Source organism: Pseudonaja textilis, chromosome 14 (assembly GCF_049901715.1).
Source record: "Pseudonaja textilis isolate UNSWEBS1 chromosome 14, rPseTex1.2, whole genome shotgun sequence".
Classification (NCBI taxonomy): Eukaryota; Metazoa; Chordata; class Lepidosauria; order Squamata; family Elapidae; genus Pseudonaja; species Pseudonaja textilis.
Window position 1 is genome coordinate 1542519 of NC_142003.1, and position 22253 is coordinate 1564771.

The following is a 22253-nucleotide window of genomic DNA, read 5'->3' on the forward strand; positions in this document are numbered from 1 at the left end:
TAAAACGATCAGCTACAAGGTGAAATTTAAAGAGCTGCACATCCTGAATTGGCCTCTCTTATGGGTGTATACTCTTTTCAAATCGTATTAATTTTGAAGATATTCTATATTCTAGCTTGAAGAGCGATCGTGTGCAGCCCCAATATCCAGACATAATGTTTTCCTTTACGTTTTTGAAGGAAATGCATCCTAAAACTGAATTCCTTCGGTGAAATGGTCCCCAGCCCAGATCTGTTGAGCAATGTTTGACGTAGCTTCTCTACCAATGAAAGCTACAGAGCAACGCAACCAAGTCTCTCCTACTAATTAAACTGTGAGATGAAGATTACATCAGCCCATAATATTCCTCAGTGGAGAACGCCGTGGAGCTTCGATGCTCATTTTTATTAATTTTTCGGTCATGGGTTTCTTGAGGAACATCTCCACATTCTTGCAGATCTTTCCCAACACGCCTTCCCAAACAAGCCAAGGTGGGGCTCCCAATCAGCTCTGGTGCTTTGCTATTTTAATTCCACCAAGGTGACCTCTGCCCCCAATAAACTTACACTAAACTAACTCACCCAGGTGAATAAGGTAGATAAGGAGATCAGTATCACATCCGCTTTCTTACGTTTTGCAGGAATAGCAAACCAGAAGCTCCTCCCCTTTTTCGCCTAGTGCCAACTCACCAGTAAAATGTTGGCAAACATGTCAGAAGGAGTAAGATAAATATATATTTAACATAATGGGCAATAATCTGATTGAAAAAGTTAAGATTTCTGCTGGTTATATCAGCTCAGTCTGAAAGGCTAGGAAAGAGCACATTACTCAATTTAAAGAGGAAAAGAAAATCTTGGTATTGTTTTTTTTTTTAAAAAATCAGAGATGGAATGAGAAATTACAAGGATAACTGGTAGGAATTGCTTATTTAAGGGGCAGGCACCTCCCTCCTACCTGTTCCTCGTATTTTGAAGACTACCATCCTTAACCGATTCCAAACTGAGATTTGTGCAACATAAACGTCCACCATAAAGCAAACCACGTTGTGAAGGACGAGATGAACAAGAAAACCAAAGCCTGGCATTACTCAGCGGTCAAAAATAGTCAAGATTCAGACCAACAAACTCCTGCCCCTCCTGCAAACATCACACGAGAGATTTCCAGCCTCTTAAGAATGACTACTTTCTCTTCACTGATGGAGAAAGTCTAGGTGGCAACTGACCTTCCAACTGTTGGCCTGAGCAAGAAAGGAGACAATCACAAGGGCTGGTGTGAAAACCAGAAACTCCAGATTCCCACATCTTTCCCAGGAAGTATCTCTCTGCCTTCTGGAAATGACAACCATGATAAATTACACGCTGTTTTCTCCTCCTCCAGCTAGCAATCCACAGCAGCTTCTTACCAGCTGTTCGTTCCTTCATCCTTACGCAGAAAATTAACTCCACCACTACAACCAGCGTCATTGGGGACTCTGCCAAAACACAGGCTCCTGCTCAAGGCCTGCACACCTGGCCCCTGAGCATGGGAACTCGATTCCAGATAGTTTTACTCAATGGGCAACTCCATTGTCGGAAGCCCCCTCTCCTGGGAACGCTCGATTAAGAAGACCAGGAGTAGTAAGCGGGGAGCGTACCACACAACCCATCAAAGACAAGCTCTTTCGCCAATCCAAGGACGCCCTTCCCCAGAAACCCAACAGCGTTTTTAATTTCTCCTTGGGAAGCCACACCGAGACACCTTGCTTCAACAGACTTGGATACGAATAAATGAGTCATGCGCTTCGTTTGGCATCTCTGGTTTAATCTTTAGACATCAACTGCAGATGTTTCATTACTCATCGGCAGGAACTTCTCCAAACCCCTGACCAGTGATGGAAGCAAGCAAGCAGAGGAAAATTCTGAGCTCAAACTATTACCATGCAAAAGCAAATTAAGGCTGGGGAATTCTGGAGGTCGAAGTCCACGCATCTTAAAGCTGCCAAGTACGGAGAACACTGCTCAAACTTTGATGGACTACTACGTGTGGTCTCGGAAGCGCTCGCTCATCACAAGCCCGCCGTGAGTATTCAACGAGAAGAAATTGCCCGATTTCAAAATCCAAAAAAGTGGACTCACCATCTCGTCCAAGGCGTAGCGGAGAAGACCATGTTCGTAAAGGATGAAGAAGCGACGTTGCCATTTCTATAAAAAAAAAGGGGGGGGGGAGGAGGGAACAAGTAAAGAGGTCATGTGGTTAAAACCCTGGAGAACCGAAGGATCCAACAAGCCAAGATCGAATCCCCACAATTATTTGAACACCGCAGAAAACAGATCCCCTCCCCCGGTCCATCAGGATAGCGAGATGGATGGCATATTTAGTTGATAATACATTTAAAAACATTAAAAATCTGCGAGGAGGAAAGAGCGATCGATCCTTACCCGGGAGCGATGCACAGGGTTGTCGAAATCCGTGCCCTCTGGAGCTAGTAAAAGCCATCCACCGTATATAGGCTTGGCCTGAGAACAGGAGGAGGGAAAGGTAATTTTGAGTTGGCTTTAAAGGGCACAACTTCCAACCATTTACTCCATGGTGCAATTAATAGCATTGGAAGGGGGCAGTTAAGAAATCTGGCCGAACACAAGCAAGGTTGTCCTCGTTTTGCATGCACATTTGTGACTGGCAAGATGGTCATTAAACAAACGAGTCGCTAAGCGAAATTATCACCTCGCTTACAACTTGAAGTTAGCTTTTTGTTGCTTTGAAGGCCTGCGAAGGGCATGAATGAAGGATGGGTTATCAAGTGACTTTTTCATCACTGTCATAACTCTGAATGGTTGCTAAATAGAGACTCTGTAAGTGTACACATACATGCATACATACACACACACACACACACACACACAAGTGTCCCCGGGACCGTGTGTGATATAGGGCCTCTTTCAGTTAAGTGGTCCTCCTGAACAGGACTGATTTATGAATGAAGCTTTCGAAGACAACAACAACGGTTGTTGAACTGAGTTAACATCCACAACAAACACACAACTAAAAGTGCAGTGCTATATCTTTGCAACGTGCCCTTTCGGAGACCCATGACTGCGTTAAAAAGCAATTTACAGAGCACCAAGGGCTTTTTTTAAAAAATAAAATTTTATTTTATTTCGTACATCCACAGAAAAACAGAAAACAACAAACACAGCAATTTATCAGTCACTCGCTGAGCTGGGCAGCTACAAAACCCAAATAAATAAATAAAAATGGGCTCCTTTCCTTAAACACAAGGGATATCAAGATCTGAAATTTGCTCCCCTTTTCCAAAAAACGGAACTCATCGTGAAGGAGATTTTATTTTTGAAGCTCTGAATGTTTCCTCCTGTCTGCTGGCTTTACAGACCTAAAATAAACCTGCAAATACCTTGGAGCAGAAATAGCCTTTTGCTGGTATATTCCTAGCTCTGGATTAGTAATCAAAACCAAAGGAAAGCAAAATAAAAAATTACAGAGAAGGGCTGTTGGGTTGTTGTTGCTGCTGTTTTAAAAAGCAAAACAAAACTCTGAAAACCTGAAGCCAAAGCAGGGCTTGTTTATTTGAAGAAGAAACCAGCCAAATAAAAAACAGTCCCTGTATTTAAAAACAAAAATATCCTAAGCCAATTGGAAGGAGTCCTTCCCTAAACCTGTTCAGCAAGTCCAAGGATGTTGCAAGATGCTACACACAGACCTACAACTCCAGATAAAGAGGGGGAAACCTGTCAACGCCCCACCCCTGCCTGACATCTCAGGCTTGCAGGTTGTTTTAAAACACACAACCCGGAACTCGCAACTGGTTATCAAAAGCGTTCCTGATACAAATCCAGCCCACACCAAGATAACTTTCGAGTCTGGATTCTCTGCGCAGACATGCATTCCTTTCTCCTTGTAACCTGTTTATCCTGGTTTGTCCCCCAATGCAACACACCCACCCCAGTATTCTCTGCAAATTTATGCTGGCTTAATTGAAGTAAGTGAACGGGCCTACTTCACAGAGAAGAGGCTGTTGGGAGTGGAGTCGAAAGGTTTCCCACAACATAGTTGAACACACACAAACTTGAGCCAGGTATTTCATTCCCATTTCCTTCCTTCAAGATCATGGACTTTCCTTAAGATACTGGATTAAGTAGCAGCGTTTTTTTGGCCCTATCAGAAAAGCAAAGTAGACCTCATGAATATCTAAGTGAGTGCTTAAAACGTCTGCTTGTTTTGCTGTTCCCCTCACTTCCAAAGTTTCTAGTCCTCTCCCTATGATGCCCTTTCAAATTATTTTACAATGCAGCAGGCTGGTCCTGCTCAACTATACAAAACAGCAGAGCCTTAACAACCGGGTGGATAGATTTAACTTCGGGGTGCTAGACCTCATGAATAATGAAAGTACATTTGGAAAAGTATGCGGTTGAGTAGGTGGTGACTGGATTTTTATTTTTATTTTAAGAGGTGGGTAATCTCGTAAGGCAGGAAAAGAATGCAAGGATTTTCAAGGGGCCCAGAAAAATGCCATTCCTCATCATTCACTGCCCCACCCTGGAGCCCATAGGAGAGAAACAGACACCTGAAAATCTGCAATATTTTTTTTAATGGCTTAAATTTGCTAGTGTGTCTCCAAATTCAATGTCCCATTAGGCCTCCCTTTTCGTCACAATTTGCCCTGCGCTAGCAGAATCTTAAGAAGACACCAAGAAGGTAGGAATTATTCCTAATTTATAATCATCATCACCATCAGGACTTGAGAATCGAACTGCAGAGACTCTGGCATAAACCAGTGCAGGTGGTTCCAGTGGTACTGGGCACACTGCGTGCTGCTGTGTCTAAAGACCAAGGCAAGCACTTCAAAACAATTGGTGCCGACAAGATCACTAGTGGTCAGCTGTAGAAGGCGGACTGGGATCTGCTCGCATAATCTGTCGATACATCACGCAGTCCTAAACACTTGGGAAGGGTTCGACTGGTGATTTGTGATACGAAACCCAGCATAGTCATCTCGTTTGCTGTGTACACTGTCGTTTTTGTGTATAATAATAATAATAATAACAATAATAATAATAATAAGGAGGAGGAGGAGAAGAAGGAAGAGGAAGAGGAAGAAGAAGAAGAAAAAGAAGAAGAAGGAGGAGGAGGAGGACAAACTCATTGCAGATCTTGGCTTCTGTCTGCAAGCCCTGATCCTTTTGAATAGAGGCAATAAGGACAGCATTCAGAAGAAACCCGCAATGCCGATTCAGACAAGCGTGTGGAAGTTTGCCATTCAAAAAAAGAGCACACCTATAGGAGCTTACCATAAACAAGGAAGGGAGCAAACTTGCAAACCTCTTCAGGAAGTACTTGGTCTAAAGAGAATTTGCCTTCCTTGATATGAATAAATAACATTTGAGGATCCTTTCTGGCTCTCTTGAAGCGCTACTGGGATCCTCAAGGCCCCTCACCCCCTTCCAACCAGGTGCTCTGGTCTATGGTTACACACACGCACACACACACACAGAGCCCTTTCCGTATCCGAGCAAACCTGGATCTCGAAGCCAGCTTCCTCCAGCGCCCTCCAGGTGTTCTTGATCCGTCCAAACCTCCCTCGGCTCATGGTCCGTCTGCTCCCCACTCCCTGGGGCCCGGACTCCTTTGTGCTCAGTGAAGGTGCCGCCTTCCTTCCGTCAGGGCACCTGGGTCCCCACCCACACCTGCCCACACCCTCCGTGGCTCACGGCTGCCACACCCTTTCTGAATGCAGCAACAGCAGCGTGGGACTGCCTGGCTGCCCCTCCCCGGGGCTGAGAAAAGGGGATCACAGAATAACAAGAGTTGGGAGGGGCCTTGGAGGTCTTCTAGTCCAACCCCTGCCTAGGCAGGAAACCCTACACCACTTCAGACAAAGGGCTATCTAATCTCTTCTCAAGAAATTCCAGTGTTGGAGCATTTGCAAAGTCTGGAGGAAGGTTGTTCCACTGGTTAATTGTTCTCATTGTCGGGAAATTCCTCCTTAGTTCTAAGTTGCTTCTCTCCTTGATTAGTTTCCATCCATGGTTTCTTGTCCTCCCTTCGGTTGCTTTGGAGAATAACTTGGCTACCCCTCTTCTTTGGGGCAGCCCCTCAAATACTGGAAGACTGCCATCATGTCATTCCCTAGTTCTTCTGCCCAAGGGGATTAAACCAGGTTTTAATGTTTATAGGGCCCTCCATCAACAAAGATAAAGTTATGTTCTTCCTACATGGAGCGTCCTTCCTTCCTTCCCTTCCTTTCCTTCCTTCCTTTCTTTTACTTCCTTCCCTTTTTTTCTTTATTTTATTTCCTTCCTTTCCTCCCCTTTCCTTTCTTTTCCTCCCTTCCCTCCCTCCTTCCCTTTCTTTCTTTCTTTCTTTCTTTCTTTCTTTCTTTCTTTTCTTTCTTTTCCTTCCTTCCTTTCCTTTCTTTCTTCCTTTTCCTTCCTTCCTTCCCTCCCTTTCCTTTCTTTCCCTTCCTTCCTTCCTTCGTCATCATCTTAAACTGATGCATTGACAGCAAAGTAGCAGAGAAACATTAGCAATCAATGAACAAATTCATCCACGGAGACTTAGTGCTGTGATATATGAATGGTCATCAACAACTTTTTTTTTTCAAAAACCAGGAACCTTTTATGAATTTTCTGATGAAAGAAGACCAAAAAATAAATAAACGAGGTGATGATTTACGGGTTTCAGGGTTAAAAAAAAAATATGTGGACTAAGACAGGCGTTGAAGGGATTATTGTAACCTCTAAGAGGGATTTGGGCTTATAGGATTGTAATTATCTGTTGAAGTTCGGGCGACATTATAGTTATGTTTCTTTCTCGCCTATCTTAGTTTCCTTGCAATTTCTTTTCTTTTTTTTCCTGCTTTAAATTTGTCTTTTGCTTTATGTAAAATTCTCAGTAAACACAAACAAATAGAATATGCAGACGTTACTTAGGATCCCTCTGGGCCGAAAACCTCATTAAAACGCCTTTCGTACATCAACAGGAAGGAAAACCTCCACACTCAAGAGGAGTCTATCACCAAACTGTACCTGGAAAGCCAAGAATCACCCCCCCAATTATACGCTGGCAAGGAAAAATGACATTTGAGTGCCGGCTATTGCAGGCTATTGCACAACCCAATTAATAAACAAAACCTTCCTCAAAAAGGTAGCACAGGTCAAAATAAACTATGCAGTAATAATAATAAATCTAGAGTCTGACTCAGGATATTAAACTGCAAATTTCGAAAGCTCGTGCCGTCATAAATGTATTTTGCAGAAGTGCAGGCTGTTGTTTTTTTTCCTCCTTCTTCTTCTTTCGACTCCCATCTATTTACATTCACATCCTGTTCTCTCTGGTCACTTGGAAGAAATTCCCACTCGCTCCAGGCGAGGAGCTCCTGACCGTGCGAGCAGGGGGTAGGACATCTCCCCACAAGCCCAGGAACCTTCCCACTGTCGATCCAAAATGTCAACGCTTATTTATAAACAGCTTGCCATGAAATACAAGACGTTGGTACACCCTGATCCCGTCCTTCTGAAGAAGATCCCACCACGGCTTATCCTGTTTAAATCCCGTCTCGCTGCTTTCCTAAAACTCTCAGCAACTGCAGATATAATTTTTTTTTAATTGAAAGGAAAAAGGGAAGGCGGGGGGTGGGGTGGGTGGGACAGACACACACAGAACCTTCCTCGTGCACCGCTAGTCAAAGTGTCAAAAGCTTTAAGGAACCAGGGGCGCCTGGGAAAATGTTTCAAAGCTTAGAGGAGAAGAATTCCCCCCGGAGGCTGGCCCGTCCCAACACGCTCGCCAGATTCCCATCCGTCAAAGGGAAAAATGCTCGTTCGGGGCCAGAGAAGCAGTTGAAGAAAACTACGGGGGTGGGGGTTGGGGGAGGTTTTGGGGGCAAAACCAGATTTGGGTCTGACTGTCTTTTCTTGTTGAGAGAGGAAGGAAGGAAGGAAGGAAGGAAGGAAGGAAGGAAGGAAGGAAGGAAGGAAGGAAGGAAGGAAGGAAGGAAGGAAGGAAGGAAGGAAGGAAGGAAGGAAGGAAGGAAATAACTAGGTAGAAGGAAGAAGAAAGAGGGAAGGAGGGAGGAAAGATAGAAGAAGGGAGGGAGGGAGGGAGAGAGGAAGGAAGGAAACTAGGTAGAAGAAAGAGGGAAGGAAGCAAGACGGAAGAAGGAAGGAAACTAGACAGAAGAAAGGAAGAGAAAGGAGGAAGAGGGGAAAGAAAAGACAGAAGAAGGAAGGAAGAGAACTAGGTAGGAGAAAGGAAGGAAGAAAAAAGGGAGGGAGGGAGGGAAGACAGAAGAAGGAGGAAAGGAGGGAGGGAGGAAGGACAGGAAGAGAACTAGGTAGAAGAAAAGAAGGAAGGAGAAAGAGGGAGGGAGGGAAAATTGTAAGAGAAGAATCACAGCCGGTAGAAGAAAATAGGAATGAAGGATCATCTTCCCTACTTTCCTGAATGACACATCCCCCCCTGCAAAAAAAACCACCACAAAACATTTTGCCCCCAAGCCCCCTGAATGGAAAAGCTTTCAAAATGAAACGAAATGTATACATCATTCTCGAATTAAAGTACGAAGTAGATTCTCCTGCTCTTCCTAAAACAACACTGGCTGTCTCCAAAGGGTGCAGACTTGAGCTGCATTTGACCTGCCTGCCACAACACAACACAACAACACAAAGCCCTGGTCCTACTGCCACACCTCACTCTGTTCCGATTCTCAGCAAAACCCGGTGCTTTGGCTAAGGATTAGCAGTTTTCTATAACTCTTCCCTTCACCAACTGCTGGGCATTATGTCTACTGACACATTTGCACAACAGGCAATCGGCCTTATACACACAAGAGTGTAGGCATCCGGCCTGCATTTTACTACAGAGCTGTGGCTAAAGCAAGTCAAATGTGCAAACTGAACCGAGGGAATCAGGACTCAGGGTTAAAAACCAGCCTGACAAAATCCAACCCAGCTTTTCTGGTGCCTCGAAAATGCCAAGACTTAATTTCCCTTTTTAAAAAATTCCTTGCCCACCCAATCAAGAGATGGTGCCTCCTTCCTCCTTTTGCAAACAAAAAACAAAAAAACAGGGCAGTCTCTCGAAGCTTGTTGGTTGCCACAGCAAACGCTGGAAAGACATCTGACATTTAGTTAAAAAAAAAAAAAACCAACAAACACCCCATTTTAATCTTCACGATTAGCTCCTCAGCAGTTGGATTTTTTGCACTATGAAACCACCGACCACGGATTTAAGAATTCAACAGCCATTCAAAACTAGCTTTCCAGAATCTGGAAAAGCGTTATTAAAGCATTATTTTTCAAGCTTGGCCCTGTTCAGATGGATGGATTTCAAGGCTTGGGAGTTGGAAGCCCACCCACCTGAACGTAACCAAGTTTGAAAAAAAAAAAAAACTGCTTTGAAGGGAAAAGAGCAGAAGACTTGAGTGCAAACACAAAACAATCGTGCCAAAACCTTCTCCCAAAAAAGGTGGCACACAGAACCGATCTGGGCTCTGGCTGGCCGCCTTCCGAAACTTGCTTTAAAAGGTTGAAAGACATGCAGTTTTCACGTCCAACTATACCCAAAAAGCTATCCAGATGTAGATCCAAGAAAGAAAACCTCATTACATTCCAAAGGACTTTAAAGGAAGCCTGGACCAGATTATGCCCAGATTACGGCCAAGGTCTTCATTACCACGTACAAGGTTAGCACAGGAGTAATCTTGTTAGCAAAGATCTCACCTCCATCTTTTGACAGTAATATTCTCCGTTTCCAGAAATTGCTTTGCAATAATAGACAGAGGGAGTTTTGCTAACAAGCCAGAGATCTTTCTTTTTTTTAGGGTGGGGGCTGCAAAGATGGACACTCTCATCATTAGGCCTTTGCTACCAAATCACAGCAGATGGGATACTGGTTAGGATTTAGCCTTTCGCAACAAATTCCAAGTTCAGCTCTGATCCACCTTTTCTTCTTGCAAAAAACAATCTGTTTAGATTACCAGAACTGGCTTTTCTGCATGAGCTACTTTGCCTTTGTCCTCATTTTCAGAAGGGAAGGAAGGAAGGCCTCTTTCGCTACTGTAGTTAGGAAGGAAGGCAGGAAGGAAGGGAAGGAGGGAGGGAGGAAGGAAAGAAAAGTGAAAATAGGAAGGAAGGGAGGAAATGGAGACAGAGAGTGAAGGAAGGAAATGGAGGGAAGGAGGAAATGGAGGAAGGAAGGAAAAAGAAGGAAATAGAGTGGAAGGAAGGAAAGAAAAGTGAGAATAGGAGAGAGGGAGGAAATGGAGGGAGGGAGGAAGAAAATGAAGGAAGGGATGAAGGAAATGGAGGAAGGAAAGGAAGGAAGGCCTCTTTCGCTACGTTAGGAAGGAAGGAAGGAAGGAAGGAAGGAAGGAAGGAAGGAAGGAAGGAAGGAAGGAAGGAAGGAAGGCATCTTTTGGTACTACATGAAGGGAGAGAGGGAGGAAGAGAAAGGCCTCTTTTGCTGTTGGACATCATGCCGCATCTTCCTAACCCTTGGCAATCCTTTCTCAAAGGCGCACCGTCGCATCACATCAACCATAAACTGCACCGTTTCCTTTAAGGAGCAGCAGAATAATCCTGGGTACACACTGTAGTACAAGTGTGGTCAACAGGTATTTGTCAGTCTCACCTGTGTGGAGTTGGGTCCCTGGCTGACTTTGTGAGTCACTCTTGGCCCTTCGCACAAAGCTTCTCGCGGTATGCTCAGGTGCACACCGACGTTTCCTGCATTGCCGACCGTCTGTATGGGCACACCGAAGGACCCATGAAATGGCTTCCCCGTTTGATTTCCAAAACCAAGGACACCACGCCGGGCACGTGCCAGGGAGCCATTTAAAATACCAGCTGCTAGTCCTCAACACGCAAGAGGGCGGCTTTCTGTTTAGCACCTTTGCGTCTTTTTCTTCGGCTTCTTTTCCTGAGAGCTGGCTGGAGAATCCGAGAGAGGAGATAAATTCTGGGGGTTCTCCAGTTTAATACTGTGTGATTTTTTCATTACCTATTTGCCAGCCAGAATATACTCAATAACTTTGATTATTTTGGCAACAGCGTTTTTACAAGTGACTTGGCACTTTTTATCCATTATAGGTTTTTCCAGTCTTCAGTTCAGTTTTCTAATCTTCGGTTCAGGCGGCCTTTTTTAAGATAGGTCATTATTTTATTTTATTTTATTTTTTGCAATAGAGTTTAAGAATTCATCTCCCCACCTTTATTTTCAAGACTCGGGAAAAGCGGGATTCTAACCCAGAACTCACTCAATTTATAGCAATAGCGCTTAAACTTGTATACCGCTTCACAGTGCTTTCCAGCCCTCTCTAAGCAGTTTACAGTCAGTCTCTTGGCCCCAACAATCTGGGTCCTCATTTTACCCACCTCGGAAGGATGGAAGGCTGAGTCAAACTTCAGCCAGTCAGAATCGAACTACTGGCAGTGGACAGTCAGCCTGCAATACTGCATTCTAACCACTGTGTCACTACATCTTCCTTCCTTCCTTCCTTCCTTTTTACTTACTTCTTCTATTCCTTCCTTTTCTTTCTCTTTCTTTCTTTCTTTCTTTCTTTCTTTCTTTCCTTTCTTTCTTTCTCTTTCTTTCTTTCTTTCTTTCCTACCTTCCTCTTTTCCTTCCTTCCTCTATTCCTCTATTCCTTCCTTCCTTCCTTCTTTCTTTCTAGACTTATATACCTCTCTCAGCACTCAGTCAGCCTATTTGCCCCCAACAATCTGGGTCCTCATTTAACCAACCTCGGAAGGGACGAAAGGCTGAATCAACCTTGAGCTGGTCAGGATCGAACTGCTGACAGCCGGCGGTCAGCAGAAGTAGCCTGCAGTACTGCATTCTAACCCGCACGACGCCACGGCTTTTATACTTCATGCAACGGCTGCTCTTCCATAGCCAGTGAGCTAAGCATGCTATATAAAAAGATGGCAGGCTTGCAATCGGTCACCGAAATAACTAAGAGGGTCTGAAATCCCAATTTTAGGTGCTACCTGCTTTAACCTATGCTGGCAAATCATGGGGCACCAACCTCCCAATCGAGACAAAAGCTAGGCGTGGCGCACAGACACAACCCAAGACAAGACAGAAAGACCTGTGTGCGGATTAGAGCAGGGGTCTCCAACCTTGGCCACTTTAAGACTTGCGGACTTCAACTCCCAGAGTTCCCCAGCCAGCTTTGCCCTCAAGAAGGAAACAGAATCAAAATGGAAACAGGCTGGTCCCATAGCAAGAAGAACTGAGGGCAGGTGGACCAAGGCAGTCACAGAAAGGATCCCGCTGGATCAAAAGCACCCATGAAAGAGATGGAGCCACCATATCAGCAAGTCGGGCATGCTTAGTTGGCCAAACAAAACTCAGGACCGTGTGGGTTGGAAGCATACAGAAGAGGCCTTCATCCTACAATAGATAGGCAACGGCTAGAATGATAATGATGATATAAATAAATATAAATAAAAAACACCTTTCACTGCACTAGCTGCATCAAGTATTTACACGCAAAGCAGAGAGGAAGAAATTAGCAATCACTGCTGCGCGCAAAGATTTCAAACTCTGTGGGTAAGCAGAAATCTCGCCGAAGTCTCCCTTGAAAATTACACGAAATGCACTTTCCACCCTTTAAGATATGGGGAAAATATCCAAGATAAAAGGAAGGTTCAGAACTCTATTCCCAAGAAGCTCCCAATTAAAAAAGAAAAGAAAAAAAAAACACCATTAATTCAAATAAACTGCCTTGCCTTCTTCTCGGACTAATTATCTGGAATGACGATTGCTATCGGTAATGTTATTATTTTTCTTACATTACGTCCCCCAATATACCAATCTCTGTGGTCTCCACCACCTACCAAACGGCAGGTTTGAAAACCTAATTTCTCCCCCAAATTCAGTCACCCACTGCTGCTGTTAACGCTGTGGTTTAATTGCATGCAAATATCCTGGCAGTGAAACCAAAAATGGGGGAAAAAACTAAAAGTTCTGCCAGTGAAGGACTAAGATGAGATAACCTGCTTTCCAAAACACCAAAGAAGCAAAACAAAGCGATGCCAGACACATGCTTTCTGTCGCTGACCTCAAGTTTCCTAATCGGAAGCTGCAAAATGAACCAATCCAGGAGGAAAAATGAAAAGTTTTTTGGGTTTTTTTTTGTTTGTTTGTTCGTCCTTAAAAGCAAGGAGAGGTGTTAAAATCCTTGAGCTACCATGTTTATTGCAGAGGCGCTCCAACAACCTTGCAGCTTTAAGACTTGTGAACTTCAACTCCCAGAATTCCCCCCAGCCGGCTAAGGATCTCTGGGAGTTGAAGTCCACCAATCTGTCTTCCGGATCAGATCCAGAAACACCCCATTATTTCTCGTGGGGTGGGGGGGATGCCTCTCTCAACTGGAAAATCCTCCACAGAATTAAAATAATCTCTCGGGAGGCAAAGACGATGGTTTGGCCTCGTCCAAGAGTCAAAACACCCAACTCTTATCGTGTCCAGAAATGGTTCTACTTGGGAGACGCAGCCTCTGGGCATCTGGTGTGTGATAAAAATATTGAAAGCCACACAGGTCGTCCTGGACTTATTAACGGTTCGTTTAGTGATCAATCAATGTTACAACGGTGCTGAAAAAGAGTGACTTGGGGTCGTATTTTCACAGCCGTTGCAACATTCCCGTGGCCAAGGGATCAAAGTGTGGGCGCTTGGCAAACTGACTCGTACTTATGACGGTTGCGGTGTCCTCGGATTATGTGATTTCCCTGTTTGTGACCAGTGGGGAAGCCAGATTCACTTAACGACTGGGTCCCCTAACTTCCCTGCATGAAGGAAAATCCTTAAAACAGGATAAAACTTGCATAACCAGCGTCTTGCTTAACGACATAAATCTGGGGCTCAACTGTGGTCGTAGGTCAAGGACTACCTGTAATCACGTCGGCTGACTGCGTTGTTGGCTGAGAATACGCCTTGCGCATCAAAGGAACGGTTGCAAGACAGGCGTCCTTATGCAGAACCGGAAGACGCCCAGCACGAGGATCTCTTCCCTAACGTCGGCCCAAGCAGGCAGACTGCTCCTGCGCGTGGAGGCTCCGCCGAGCCCACTCTGCCAGCGCATTTCTCCATCGCAGGCTTGCCTTCGCTCCCTGAGCTATCTGGGCCTGGCAGCCTCTCACCGCAAATTACGCAAGCCAAATTCCCCGGCATCAGCTGTGGATTTGCAGAACTCCCCGTTTCTTCCTCTCTGTCTAGACATTACCCTGTTCTTCTACTTCTTATGAGGTCAGCTGAACCGGGGACACTAGATCCCCCCGTCTTACGAGATCTGTCGTTTCATGATCCACTCCCAGGAGGAGAACAGCAGCGCTAGAAGGTCGTAAGCCAGAGGTCTCCAAACTTGGCAACTTTAAGACTTGCGGACTTCAACTCCCAGAATTTAAGACTTGTAGACTTTAACTCCCAGAATTCCCCAGCCAGCTCTGCTCTGCTGGCTGGAGAATTCTGGGAGCTCAAGTCCAACAAGTCTTAAAAGTTGCCAAGTTTGGACCCTTCTATCCTAAGCAATGGGATCAGGCCAAATGGAGCCTCCACACCCAGGGGCAGTATGCCTCTGGTTAGAACGACAGGAAGGAACGGTTACATACAGTCGTAGGTTCTCCGGGTGGGTTCCCCACCTGGCTGTGGACAGGCCGATGCGAGCCTTCAGTGCTGTTGGTGGAACATAGGAGTTGTAGTCCAGCATGACTGGAAGGAAACCAAAGCTGCTCCCAAGAAAACCAACCCTACGGGGGACCTTCTTAGGAAAAAAACCCACCCTTTCCATTTCCCCCGTATTACCTTTCAAAGAGGAAAAGGTCTTCCGTGGCCGGCTGGACCAAACAAAATCAGGAGTGGCCTTTTGCAAGTGGTGAATACTCCCCCCCCTTAAAGCAGCCCCCCCCCCATCAAAAAAGGCTAGTCCAGGCCAAGGACTAACCTGCACACAAAGCAGGTCTGTGTCCAAGCTGAAATTAGCACTATGCCCGCTTTATAAGACTGGGAGGATTAAAGGCCTGGCGACTAAATGTAGAAGGACGCTTGCAGGAACTGGGTTTGGCTAGTCAAGGACTGGGGGGGACAGGATAGCAGCCTTCCAGGATCGGAGGGGCTGCCCCGAAGAAGAGGAAGGGGTCAAGCTAGTCTCCAAAGCCCCTGAAGGTAGGACAAGAAGTGATGGATGGCAACGGATCAAGGCGAGAAGCAACCTAGAACTAAGGAGACACTTCCGAACTGTGAGGACGATTAGCCAGTGGAACTGCTTGCTACCAGAAGTTAGGAGTGCTTCATCCCTGGAGGTTTTTAAGAAGAAATTGAACAGCCATTTGTCTGACATGATATAAGATCTCCTGCTTGAGCAGAGGGCTGGACTAGAAGACCTCTACGATCCCTCCGAGCTCTATTCTACTTCTCCCTACAGTTGGCTCACACAGCCCTGCATCCTGACAGCTAGCAGCTCAAGGAGACAAGGGGAAAAGGTGCTCTCTTCCCTTCCCTCCAGCGTTTCTCTCTCCAACCCGGATTGCAGTAGGGAATTATGGTGCTTGTAGTCCCACGCAGCTGGAGAGCAGCCTTAAACCCATCTTAAACCCACCACTCATTGCTTCCCCTTCCAAAGCAGCGGGGCAGGGAACAATCAACTTCGTTTGTGAACAAGGCACAAGCACACTCTTTCAGGCTGGGCAGGGGAGCCACACAATTGTGTGTGTGTGTTGTCTCCTTTCTAGAAGGAGTTGGATGGAGAACAGGCAAACAATTCAGGCGTTTTCACACCAGAGATTTCACCCCCTGGTTTTTTAAAGGGGGGGGGGGGGGAAAGTAACCACAACCGAAGGCCTCAAACGCGAAGAAGGTTCAAAGCCCAGCTGACCCCCTTCGCCAACCCCTTGATCGCTTTACACGCACCACACAGACGTGCATATTTTCCATATGAGCTCGCAGATGGCCGAGGGGGGGGCCGCAGGGGGAAGGAAGGGGCAGCACCAAACAGGCAGCGACCTCTTTTTCTCCCCCCACCCCCCACCCCCACATAGGATCGCGAGCAGAGACGTTGGAAGCTGCGCAGGGAAGAACCAGCCACGCAGAGAAATCGGGGGCGCCCCTCTTGCACACATTCACACGCGCCTCGCTTCTCCCTATTTATAAACAGCCGCGCCACGCAGGGGGGTGGGCGGGGCAGGGGGGGCGAAGGACCGCAAACACACACACACACACACACACACACACACACACACACACACACACACACACACACAAAAATACGCTTTCGGATAGAAAATTATAATAATATGCACGCTGCTAGCACCCGACTTGGCTAGGCCCGGTGGCGGGGACTCCACCTCCCAGTTTACAACCAAGTTACCTAACCGGCCCCGGGGGGGGGAGGGGGGAGGAGCGGGGGCTTGGAAGCCGCATTAGCCTGGCGCTGCCTTTTGATACGGCCTTTGAAAAGCGAGGCCTTGGGCGCTTCAAGATCCTATCCCTCAAGGGGGAAAGGGAGGGAGGGCGGGAGAGCGAGAGAAAAAACAGCAGGTTGAGTTTGCAAGCGAGGTCTGGGCCTGCAGGCGGCTTTTGTCCTGAGTTTCCCCGGGGGTGTTTGGGGGGAGAAGGGTTAGAATGGATCAGGAAGGGGGAGAAAGGGCAGAAAGTAACAAGGGAGGACCAAACAAACCGAACAAAGTAAACCAAAAGTATCTCTTTTGTAGGCTCCGGAAGGAATCAGGCGCTGAGTAGACCAACCGGGCGAGGAGGCAAAGCTTTCGGGGAGGGAGGGAGGGATCCGCGGCCCCTGTTTCTCCCCCCCCCCCCCCATGCAACAACCAAACTCGGGACTTTTTCTCCCCCCCCCCCAAATAAAACCTCCAGCGTCAATGTGGGATTTGCAACGTTGCTTTGATCCCGGGCATCCCTCTCTACCCCCCACCCTCCACCCCCGTGTCCCACGGAAACCATAGCCCACCGGCGGGGCCTCCTGGCTCGCTTCTTCGCTTCTGCCGGAGGTTCGAGCCCTGCAAGAGCCGGGAGGTTCTCCCCGCCTCCCGCCGGGCCCAAGAAGGCCTTACCTGGTTCAAATCTTCGTCGTTCAGCAGGTGCGACTCCCGAGGCTTGAAGCAATTCTGACACTTGCTTTTATTAAAAATGTTGGCCTGGAATTTCCGGCAGGGGTTTTCTTTCGCAGCCATGGCGCGTGTGCGTGTGTGTGTGTGTGTGTATGTGAGGAGGCTGTGTTTGGCGGGGGTCGGGGGGGGGGTGGGAGGCTCCCGAGTGGGGAGGGGGGGTGTCGAGAGAGAGAGAGAGAGAGAAGCAGAAAAAAAAGCGACGTCAGCCGTTCAGCCAAAGGAGGGCAGGCCAGGCCCCGCTCGCGGGGATCCCCAGCCCCGCGCACGGGTGTCCGAGAAGGTCGTGGGAAAGGCGGGCCGTCCGCCCGCTACGCCTGGCCTCCGCCGCGGGCCTCTCTCTGCCAGCGATGCGCAGCCCTCCAGGTGCCGCCCCCGGGCCACATCCCCCGGGTCGGGACCCCCCCAGCAGGCAAACGGGGGCGCCGGCGGAGGGCGAGAGCCTCCAGCTGCCAGGGCAGGCGGGCCCCGTCGGGAAGAAGCGGAGGGTCCCACGCGAGGCCGCTCAATCCACGCGCCGGCCCGAAACTCCCACGCCGCGCCGGCCGGCCGGGGCTGCCCGGTTGCTCTCCAGCTGCGGCTCCAGCCCGCCCGAGGGCCGCGGGCCATCCATGCTGCGGCTGCCCCAGCCGGAGGAAGCCCAAATCCAGCGCTCAGTCCGCGGGATGCGACGCCGCCGTCGCCGCCGCTCCTCTTACGCCGGCCGCCAAAGCCCGCGACGCCACCGGGTCCAGCTCAGCAGCGCCGCCCCGGACGGAACCAGCTCCGGATCCCCGGCCACGACGCGGCGAGGGCCCCGCTCAGCGCTCCGGCCGCCTCTTCCAAGCCGCAGGCCGCCCCTCCACGCGGGAAGGGGCAGGGAAGGCGGCGGGAGGGGGGGCGGCGTCCGGCGCAAGGGAAACGCCTTGATGGCTCAGCCCCCTCCTCCTTCTTCCACCCCCGCCCCACTTGGAGGAGATGCTTCGAAATTACAGGGCACGCAAAGCTCAGCCAGCAGGACCCCCCTCCTCCTCCTTTTCCTGCCCCCCAAGAAAACCCGCCTGGGGTCTCGCGCTGCAGAGGCCCAGGTTTTGCAATTGGGTGGGTGGGCGGGTGGCGAGAACCCCGGATAGAAAAGAGGGGGGAAAAGGGCTTCACGCGCGGCCGGAGGAAAGGTTGGGTGGGTGGGTGGGTGGGGGGAAGGGAGCCCTCCGCCTCTTGCTGCTTTCTTCGCTCTCCCCCCCACGTTTTCTATGGGGGGGGGGGAGAAGAGGGAAGAATAATTGACTTTGCCCGCGATCCAATGGCAGGGAGGCTCCACTCTTAACAAAAGGACACCCACCCAATCGCCAAAGAGGTTGAGCCCGTGGCGAGTCCCTCCTTTGCTCACGTCATGTGCGAAAGCGCACCGAAGGCGCAGGGAGGGGGGGAGGGACGGGGTGGGGGCGGCCTGTTTCATGGTTCAGGCTTGGTGGACGCGCGAGGTTGGCAGCGCTTCGGGGGCCGGAGGCGGGGCAGGAGGGAGCGGGGGGGGCCGGAGCGGTTGGCTGGCCGGCCGGGGAGGGTCGCAATCACCAGCCCGGGGCGGGGCGCGTAGCGAGACGGTTTCTCAAAACCCCTGGAGGGTCCGCGGGATCCGGGCGGTGGGATCCAGCTGCCTGGCGGGGGTCTCGCCTTAGAGAGCGAAGCAGACAAAGGCTGCGACGCGGGGCTTCATCTCCCGGGCCTTTCATTCGACCCCCCCCCGCCGCCACTCCCCCAAAGCAAAGCGCCTACGGAGTAGTCACCCCGGAGTAAGGCTTAGGTTGCGAACCGCCCAGAGTCCTTTGGATACCAGAAGGGCGACGGATGTAGCAATCAGAGGTCCCTCCTTAAGTTAGAAACCTTTTGAGGGATCTTAAAATAATGTGGGGGGGAGCCCCGTTTTTTTTTTAAAAAAAAAAAATTTCATAGAATTCATAGGAATTCTGGGAGTTGAAGTCCACAACTCTCAAAAGTGGCCAAGTTTGGAGACCTCTGCTATAGGGAGACGTTTCATTATTATCAAATTTATTTGCTGCCCATCTCGCAGTTCGAAGCGCCTCTAAGCTGGTTCTTTCTTTCCTGCCCTTTAATCACTTTCCAGAGACATAGACCTGGATTCCCTCCCAGTTTACAAAATTTAGTATTTATTTGATTTGTTAATCGCTTACAAGATACAGGTATAAGAATAAACATAGTTTTGAATACATGAGATGGGTACATATAAGAAAAATAAAAGAAATAATAGGACAGGGATGGTAGGCACGAAATGGGGCGCTTATGCACTCCCCCTACAGACCTCTTAGGAAAGGGGTGAGGTCAATAGTAGACAGTCTAAAGTTTTCGGGGTTTGGGGAAGAAACCACAGAGTCAGGTAGAGGATTCCAGACATTGACCACTCGGTTGACCACTCTGTCGTATTTCCTGCAATCAAGTTTGGTGCGGTTTACCTTGAGTTTGTATCTATTATTTGCTCTTGTGTTGTTATGGTTGAAGCTGAAGTATTCATTTGCAGGTAGGACGTTGCAATGTATGATTTTATATACTACATTTAGATCGGACCGGAGGCAATCAGACAAGGAACAATGGACAGAAACTGAACAGGTAGAGATTCAACCTGGAAATAAGGAGAAATTTTCTGACAGTGAGAACAATCAACCCATGGAACAGAAGGTGCGGGAGATTCATCACTGGAGGCCTCCAAGAAGAGACTGGAACTGCCATCGGTCAGAAATGTTGTAGGGTCTCCTGCTTGGACTAGATGACCTACAAGGTCCCTTCCAACCCTTGTTATTCTGTTAAAGGGGCAAAGCAGCCTTCCCACGCCAGAGCCGCAGGTGCAGAAGTGGGCCTGTCTGGTTTCAGCTTTCCCCTTTTTCTCCAAGTTTGCTCTCGGCTCCGATGGGGTGGAGGTCTTGGCCAGGGGCCAGCAATTCAGTGGGAATTCACTCCAATGTACTCTTTGTGCTGGTGCCTTACTTGTTTCCTTGGCTCATTAACCAACGCAACTCTTTTTTTCTCCCCCTGCTTCAGAGTCCAAGGGGCCTTGGCGAAAGCTGCAAGAGGGAAGGGAAAGGGAGGAAGAAAGAAAAAGGAACATGGAAAAACATTCCAGCCAGGAGAACTGCACCTTACACCGTGTTTGCTCGGCGGTGTGATAATCCCCTCCTAGGTCTGCATTAGAAACACCTTAACTTTGTTTGCTTACTAGATTCCATTCAAGTGGGTGACAAAGCACCCAGATCCACCCAGTGCTTAATTTTAAAAGTAGACCTAATCTCTCTCTCTTACACACACAAACACAGTCACACACAAAGGCTGTGGGTTTTTAGCCTCTTACTCCAGGGGGGAGGCTGGCTCTTCAGGGGGTGAACTCGGAAGTCACGGTAGTCAACGATATTTTTCAATACTGGCATTGGAAGAAGCAGGAGTAGAATGTGGTGATGGAGAAGTCTGCTAAGAATAGGATGGAGAACCAAGAAGGCAAATCGATGGATCGTCCAACACATCAACTCAAAGAAATGACCAGGATCAAACGATCTGCCTTTGGATGCATGATGGGAATAGCCAGCTCTCTGGAGAAGTTCTTAAGGGTGGAAGGAAGGAGAAGAGGGGGACCATCAGCCAGGGGGTTGGACTTGGTTGAGGTGGTGATAGGTCCACTCTTGAAAGACTTGTAGGACCAAGTTGGAAACAGATCATCCTGGGGGGAAAAAAAACCCTTATGTATCTTCTCACTAAGAGTCAACAATGACTTGTTGGGCTATAATCAATCAATCCACAGAAGACCAGTCTCTTTGGAGAAAGTTCTGATACTGGGAAAGATTGAAGGAAGGAGAAGGATAAGCAGAAGCCAAACGAATGGACTTGGTTGTGGTGGTGATGGATCCGTTCTTGAAAGACCTGTAGAACCAGGTTGGAGGCAGATCATGAAGTCGTCTTGGAGGTCGTACTTCTCAAGTGGACTCTGGAATTAAATTCAGGCTAGCAGGAACTTCTAGGAGCGCAAACCTAGAAGGTAACAGTTAAGAGAGGGCAGCCTGCGCCTGTCATTCCAGAGTTGGACCGATCTTAAGTCCTAGGAGCAAATTCTGCAAAATGCGGCAAGATCCAAGCCATCAGCCCGGTAGAAGCAGGTCCTGGTCAAGATCTTGCAGATCCTTTTTTGTTCGAGCAGAACGGGGCTGTTTATTTGGTGAAGGGCCCAACTTTGCTCCTGGTGGCCAGCCAGCCAGCCGGCACAACTCCACTGATGGATAAATAAATAGGTACACAATTGTGGTTTGCTTACAGCCGGGCAGGCTTTGTGCTGCATCAAAGGCGGTTTCAGTTACCTTCACAAGACCTTCGGAACCACCTGTGCCCTGCTGAAAGGAGATTAATCTCCTGCACCAATCGATAAATAAACACACAAAAGGGTGAGATTGTTCTCTTCCGGGACTCAGTTAAAGGGGTTTAATTCTTTGCCCATACAACTTCATTCATAAAATGTCATAAAGAATAGTTTACACGGTTGTATGAATGCTGAAAGGGGCCGTCCAGCCAAACAGTACAAGTAGGCCTAGACTTACAACAGCTCATTTAGGGACCGGTCACAAAGACACTGAAAAAAGCGGCTTATGACCATGTTTCACACTTATGACTGTTGCAACGACCCCCATGGTCATGTGATCAAAATTCAGAGGCTTGGCAACTGACTCACATTTATGACAGTTGCAGCGTCCTGGGGTTTTGCAACCTCTTGATGAGCAAAATCCACGGGGAAGCCAGATTCAACCAGGTTACAAACTTAACAACTGCAGTGATTCACTGAACCACCGAGGCAAGGAAGGTCATAAAATCAGGCAAAATTCACTGAACTCTTTCACTCGCCAACAGAAATGTGGTCAATCATGATCGTAAGTGGAGGACTACCTGTATATAATGGTCCACTTTCCTAATACTAATAGTATTTGGTCAGTGTTGTCTCTGGTTAGAGAGTTGGAAAGAGCAATTTTTCACCGTGCTGTTGAATTCAAATCCAGCTCATTATAGAATAGAATTCTTTTATTGGCCAAGTGTGATTGGACGCACAAGGAATTTGTCTTTGGTGCAGAAGCTCTCAGTGTACATAATGAAAAAAATATAATACATTGATCGAGAATCGTAAGAGACAAC

General features: G+C 48.1%; 1 protein-coding gene and 1 long non-coding RNA gene across 11 annotated transcripts in view; one reads left to right on the top strand and one right to left on the bottom strand.

The window, feature by feature from the left end:
* Positions 1-18328, bottom strand: part of MPRIP (myosin phosphatase Rho interacting protein) — a 73083-nt gene extending 54755 nt beyond the window's left edge. For 7 of the 9 annotated variants that reach the window (XM_087912832.1, XM_087912830.1, XM_087912828.1 and 4 more), the window contains exons 1-3: positions 17043-18328; positions 2397-2474; positions 2094-2159 (exon numbers count right to left, since the gene is read on the bottom strand). In XM_087912832.1, coding sequence (XP_087768958.1) covers positions 2094-2159; positions 2397-2474; positions 17043-17162 — 264 coding nt within the window. In that variant the 5' untranslated portion in view covers positions 17163-18328. Of the gene's footprint in view, positions 1-2093; positions 2160-2396; positions 2475-5491; positions 5646-17042 lie in introns of those variants that run through there. The other 2 variants (XM_026704385.2, XM_026704386.2) reach the window with 1 other exon arrangement.
* A 212-nt stretch (positions 18329-18540) lies between these two features.
* On the top strand, positions 18541-20173 carry LOC148124667 (uncharacterized). 2 transcript variants are annotated; one of them, XR_015739572.1, is made up of 3 exons: positions 18541-18559; positions 19652-19700; positions 20130-20173. It is a non-coding gene; the product is annotated as an uncharacterized LOC148124667 (long non-coding RNA). The 2 variants fall into 2 exon arrangements; XR_015739573.1 differs by lacking the exons at positions 18541-18559; positions 19652-19700 and adding an exon at positions 19798-19933.
* The last annotated feature ends 2080 nt before the right edge of the window (positions 20174-22253 follow it).